Source organism: Centrocercus urophasianus, unplaced genomic scaffold, assembly GCF_019232065.1.
Source record: "Centrocercus urophasianus isolate 14NV4802_14NV808 unplaced genomic scaffold, USGS_Curo_1.0 seq_20, whole genome shotgun sequence".
Lineage (NCBI taxonomy): Eukaryota > Metazoa > Chordata > Aves > Galliformes > Phasianidae > Centrocercus > Centrocercus urophasianus.
The window spans coordinates 9,581,136-9,587,358 of NW_024884756.1; the positions used below are offsets into that span (position 1 = coordinate 9,581,136).

General features: G+C 40.0%; 1 protein-coding gene across 2 annotated transcripts; it reads right to left on the reverse strand.

The window, feature by feature from the left end:
• Nucleotides 1-226: 226 nt before the first annotated feature.
• CUNH2orf66 (chromosome unknown C2orf66 homolog) lies at nucleotides 227-4,177 on the reverse strand. 2 transcript variants are annotated; one of them, XM_042822255.1, is made up of 3 exons: nucleotides 2,767-4,177; nucleotides 1,665-1,864; nucleotides 227-469 (listed from the first exon to the last, which is right to left on the reverse strand). In XM_042822255.1, exons 1-2 carry the CDS (start codon nucleotides 2,887-2,889, stop codon nucleotides 1,682-1,684), a joined length of 306 nt encoding a protein of 101 aa, XP_042678189.1. In that variant the 5' UTR covers nucleotides 2,890-4,177; the 3' UTR covers nucleotides 227-469; nucleotides 1,665-1,681. The 2 variants fall into 2 exon arrangements, with proteins under 2 accessions (XP_042678189.1, XP_042678191.1); XM_042822257.1 differs by having other exon boundaries at nucleotides 227-481; nucleotides 1,664-1,864.
• Between the last annotated feature and the right edge of the window lie 2,046 nt (nucleotides 4,178-6,223).

The window sequence follows — 6,223 nt, forward strand, 5'->3', positions numbered from 1 at the left end:
GGCCCGGACCCCGCAGCCCGGGAGCGCGCGGCTCCGCCGTCGCCCGGGAGCCGTGCCGTCCCTCACGCGGCCGGGAGCCCACGGCGTCCGGGGAGCGCGCCTCCGAGGGCCGCTCGGAGGGGTGCCCAGGCGTTCATCTCCCCGCAGAGCGGTAGGCTGCTGGTAAAATAATATCTAACGCCCTCCCCGCCCGCATCTCACACCGCCTATCTCCAGGAAGCCGGAAGATCACATTTATTTACCTATTTTGAACAAGGGTGGTATTCCCCATTTATTCGGACATAAACACAGGCAGCGCTGCCCCCAAGCACCACGCGTAACACCAACGGACAGCAAATAGGAATGGCAGCGAGGCGGCCCGCCCCAGGGCGAGAGCTGGGGCGGAGGGGACGTTTAAACTGCCGGCGAGCAGGGAAGAAGGCAAGGCGGCAGCACTTCGGTGTGGAGGTGAGCGCCTGGCATGAAGTCCGAAAGCTAACACCTGAAAGAGAGGGGAAACAAGGGCGTGAGGCACGTCGCGAAGCACTCAGCGCAGCACCCCGCTCTGACCACGGCGACCAGACCCCGCTCCTAAGGTTGGAGGGAACCGTGGCCGTGCTGAATTACCCAGCACCGATTCCAGCGATAGTTCTCTCAGCACTGCTGTGGCATGGCGGAGTGACAGCATCCCTGCTCGCGTCCAGTCCTAACCTATTCGTCATGCACAGAGCTCACTGTACCGGGCTTTTTTTTGTGTTGGATTTGATTACTGAGAATAACTTGGTAAAAAAGAAAACTTGGATATTAACATCTGAATGCCAATCTTGACTGTTACTCGTAAAAAGCGGAACAGTAGAGCTGTACCTACAGTTCAGGAATAGAAACAGTTAAGCAGACCTAAAAATCCAAAGCTGAACACTGATAACAAATTAATCTCTGTCAAACACTGCACAAATCACCTAAGTTCTTGCATTCAAATCTGACTGAGATCTTCACCTACTTATCAAACAGGAGAAAACAATTGTTAGCCTTTCTTCACAATCAGCAGTATTCACTGACTTTCAAAATGAGCTACAAGATCATTTATTTGCTACAGAGTATAGCTGTGCATAGATAAAACAGCTCAGAAGTACTTGCTATAAAGTGAGGCTGCATTTATTAATAATTCAAAGTTCAGCCCTCTTCACCTTTATTTCGTATTTACGGAGAAGTGTGGATGAGCTCACAATTACTTTATTCAACCTTCAATTTTAGTGGTAGAAGTAAAGGAAGCAGTATGCACAGACAGATACAAATACCATATGCTTTGTTAGTGCAGTATCTTATGTATAAATGCATTTTGATACATGCATGACAGGAAACTAATAGTCTCAATCTATAATTTACATAGATAAGGTGGGTTTTCTTTAGTATCTGTACGTTTTCAACATCTTTCTCCAAATAAAAATAAAAATAAGACCACAGGCTACGTAGATCTGCACAAGCACAATGTGTGCTGTTACAGAAGCAGTAAATACCTCACATATCTCAACCTCGTCAATTTCAAAACAACTTCAGGCACGAGTTAAGGTGTCACGCTTAATTGCATCTGAAGAACAAGTTGTTTTTATATGTCAGATGGAATTGAGAATTGCTTGAAACTCAAGGATTTCCCTGGCTTACATGTAAAAGCATCCTCTTTTACCTTGGTCGGCAGCATCTTTTAGCCTTTCAAGTCGTTTGGAAAAGAATTTTTCCTTTCTTCATAATCTGCATACGCAGAAGCAATGGGATCTGAGTAGAACATGACCGGCCTTGGTCCTTCATTGTTCACAGTGAAAGTAGCTGGGAAATTTCTGAGATCGAGACCCCGACCGGAAAAGTATGCCTGGAGCGTTCTGAAAAACTGAACATATTTCATAAGTGAAAACTGAGTATGCCCAACTGATTGGTTATTTCTACTGAAACAATCCCCTCCTATCTGGGATGAAATTATCTATTTTGATCATAAACTGCTGTGATATAAGCAATATAATTCGGACATGTCCGATCTGTCCATGGCTTTACATCTTATGTGCTGTTCCAAGACCACCAACATTTCACTGGTAGTCTGTGTTCCCCACTGAACCACAGAGGATACAAGCCATAACCTTTATGAAGCAGATATGGCAAAACTCTTGCTGAGGGCAAACAGTACCTCTTCGAGTACCTTTAGTACCTTTAACAGCATGGAATGTTCTCTAAGAGCTAGCAACGGTGCACAATTGATGTGAATTGGCCCTTTAGATTGCTTGAAAGTAGGAAAATTTAGTCAATTCTCCTTTAAACAGTTGTAAAAACTGTGGGAAACTGATTTTTTCCCCCCTCACAAATTCCTTATGAGATCTTGCAAACGTTGCCTTAATTATATTTCCTCAGTTCCTAATTAATTTTTAACCACTGTTCACAAGGATGTGTCAGATGGAAACGTGCTTAAGATGCAGCGTGTAACCAGCAGTACACTTTCAAGAGAAACATAATAATCTCTCATCTTCAGGTTCATAAAAGCAGCAACAGTATAATCTAACTAAAACTGCTGAAGATGTGAGCAAGTGCATTACTGCACGCTGAGAATGCATCTTCAGTTAAGGGGTACATGTGCACTGAAGAATGCTCAGCCACTTGTACTTACTATGTCAAGTGCATAGTTACTAAACCCTCTTGCCATTAAATTTAATGGGCAAAAATTATTGTGATGGAAAATGAAAAAAAAAAAAAAAACAAACAAACCACAAAACGTAGACTTTGTTTCTTGCAGCATTTCCTTACCAAGTCTCTGTTTCTAGGATTATCTAGAGGTTTCCATTTTTCTTCTGGTTCGAAAGGAGCACCCTTTGTCAGTCCTCTGACAGCCAGCATTGCATATAGTCCCAGGAGCACCACTTTCCACATGTCGAAGAGATGAACGGACTATCTGCAAGAAGGACAAAGCACCAGCCCTACAGAACTGTCACCACCACCAAAGAAAGCAATCCAGAGCAGTTCTGGAAATCACTCATCCATGGCAAGGAAAATCTGCTTACTACAGATTAAATCTGTGTGCCATGAACTTTCTAGGTTCTGTGCTAATGTACTAGGAAGTAAATAAGCTTTCCCATATCAAAGTTACTTCTAGATACTGGTTTCTTTCTGGAAGGGACCGGTTTGATGCTTAGGAGAGGATATTTCCATTTTAAATTTACATTTGCAATTACAATACAACCATTTTCGCTGGCTGAATAGTTAAAGCGTCCAGTCTACAGGCTCCAAGGATAATGCAGAACTGTGGCCTGACATCCAGATAGCTCAATTTTTAAAACTGCACAAAAGGAGAATGTACTACATATATTAATAAGTGTAATAATAGCTCAGTCTGGCATAAGATACTGGAGAACAGTTTCACACCTTCAGTCAAGAAAAAATAAAAAGATAATCGCATTCTACCTTTCACTCTCTTTAAAATAAAGCTTACCAGTGATTCTTGCTCTGGCTTGCCCTTCTTGCTTAGTCTCCTTGTGATCTGTGAATGAACTGATCTCTGCACTTATATTTCTAGTGGACTGTAGGTGGGTGTCAGTGACGTTAGCAGAAGTTCAAAAATACAGTAATGATTCCATTTCCATCCATGACATAAAGACCCTTGAGAATTTCATCTTTAATACTCTTAAGACCTGTTGCTATTGAACAGTGCAGTGCAAATTCCTCCTCCTAACGCTGTATTGCAGAAAATTGGCGGTAAGCATAGAGGAAGTTTAAAACTATTTCCAGCAGAGAGAGCAGAGCTGTATCAAAATACTGGTTTTAATTGAAAATAATTTTTGGTATCTTTAGAAAGGTGACAAGTAATTACAGCTGGTAGAATGGTTTTCAAGCAAGATGAGATATAGATCATTTTCTTGATGCTGGAGAGAGAGAAAAGCAGAGACTGTTTCCAAATTCATAGTATTTTAATTAAAATGTTGCTTTTCTACCCTGATTTTATCAGCAGTCAGTACCCTCCAGTGATGCTACAAGCTAAGACAAAGCCTGCAAAAACAACTATGTTAATTTGTCTTGGCCTTATTTTGTAGCATCCTCTAGCTCAACGCTGCTTGATTTTTTTTTGCCTATACATTCATTGCACACTTCTCTCTCCTATTTAAGTGATATTTTGGTTAGTATAATAAGATAGATCTCTAAAGAGACATTTTAAAACTAATTTTGTTAAGATAAATCTTTATCCTACCCCTACTTTCATAGGGTAAAAAATTCCCAGCAGTATTAGTTTCATAGTTGCAGTAATCCATACAAGTATAATTTGTGCTACTCAGCTTGTATATTATTCTAAACCTTATTCTAAAGGTTGAAATAAAAAAAAATCACTGAAAAACAATAATATTACAAAATTATTATATATTCATCAAACTCAATCAGTTACTCCTGTCAAAATGGAACTTTCTGATAACAGACTCATCAGCAGTTCATAGACTCATCAGTGCCAGAATAGCACTAGCAAGAGAAAAACCAGTAAGGAAACTTTCTTATTTCCTACTTTTTCAGGTAGTCACTACTTTCCAGTTCCATTTTGTTAGACAAAAACATGAGTGTTTTCATCTGCTTGCTAACAACATGGGATGCAAGTTATTTTTCTACCCGAGCTTCAGGACTGTGCGGACAGTTAGTGAATTACTGAAAGCATATTTTTGCACCATTTATCCTGCAAAACACATACCTTGACCAGTCCTTTCTTGTTGGAAAAAAAAAAAAAAGAAGTCTCTCTCTTCATCATGTCAAACTGTGAGATATCTTCAATTTTGCACAACCCAATGTAGTTCCAAAATTTCAAGCCGAAACTGAAAGAGCACAGAAACCAGTTTGCGTAATGTTCCAGTACAGGAACACTGTTACTTTGACATTTTCATCTAAAATCAGAGTAAAGTAGTATAATATATCTCTTTACTTGAAAAACAGGCTTTGGTAGGTATATTTGGTTTGGGAACCATTCCTAGCCTACTCCAGCCTACATATTTAACAACCATCATGCCATGATCCTCTGCATCTCAACTCCCTGTCCATAAAATGAGGACTTCCCAGTGAAATAACATCTATAGGCAAGTTCTATCCTTCTCATCAGATATCCACAATTGTGTGTAGCTCAGACACAGCAGTCTTCTGATTTCCTTAGCTTTGTGTAAAAGCTGCTGCCCTCCAGTTATTTAAGCCCAGCTGCTTTTGTTGGTTTTGTTTGATTTTATTGCCAAAAGATGACGTATTTTATTCATATTCTGGGTTTTTCAGATTAAATGCCCTTAGTCTTGTGCTGAGTTAAGATATCAAATGGAAATTACAGGAAGTTTAAAACGCAGAGTACACTCATTTCCCAATCCACCTGCCTCAAAGATCAATTCTAAAGAATCTTAGGAACGAGCTACCTCTCAAGTTCTGAAGGAAAGAACCGATTTGTATAGCATTTAAAAAAGAGAGGAGCTGCATAATCAGACACGAGGAGAATTAACTGTTTTTCTTAGTGATAGAAGAGCAGATGTGAAATACAGTTATGAAGGGAAATAGCAGGTGTGAATTTTACGATGATAACACAATTTTAGATGTTTTAATGAACAGCTTAAAAAAAAAAAAGCATGACAACATCCCAACTTCTTTCCAACATACAGTTCAGTTACTCAGCAGCCACTTCAGAGCCACCACCTTAACTGGCAGGGAGACCTTAAGGTAGAACACCTAATTACTTATGATCAAGGGAACTTAGAATAGTTGTTTGGGATTCTCCTTTCTTTCTCTCTCCCAGATAGGAATCTGAACGATCTTCTCTCCACAAAACTTGCTCCTGTTGAAGAATATTTCTTAATCTTCCTCATCATGACTTCTATTGCTTTCTGTCAGTCTTTGGTTTCTTTTTGCTGAGACCCCAGTATCTGCAGCCAGAAACTCGGTTCAGAATTTTATTTCTGGCGCTTCCTGAATAAATTCCAAAACTGAGATATACTGAAACATCAGCTGACAACATTTCACCAAAGTGATATTAACTTAAGAAAGAAAACCCAAAAATCTTCAGTCGATTCCTCTTACACTCAGTGTATAATCAGGTAGTCGATGCACATTTGAACCCTGTGTATATGCACAATCAGTATCTTTAAAGTGAAGAGGTGGCTTATTTTAAGACAAGAAACACACAGCTAAATTTGAAATTCCACCTAAATTTACTCATAAGTCATTTTCTGTTTGAACTCTTCGATGGTACTCACTGTTA

Bases quoted from the DNA above. Each gene is read 5' to 3' on its own strand.
- CUNH2orf66 (XM_042822255.1), bottom strand. From the start codon at position 2,889: ATGTGGAAAGTGGTGCTCCTGGGACTATATGCAATGCTGGCTGTCAGA. The intron at 1,865-2,766 runs GTAAGGAAATGC...AAATATGTTCAG, and splicing joins ATCCTAGAAACAGAGACTTG to TTTTTCAGAACGCTCCAGGC.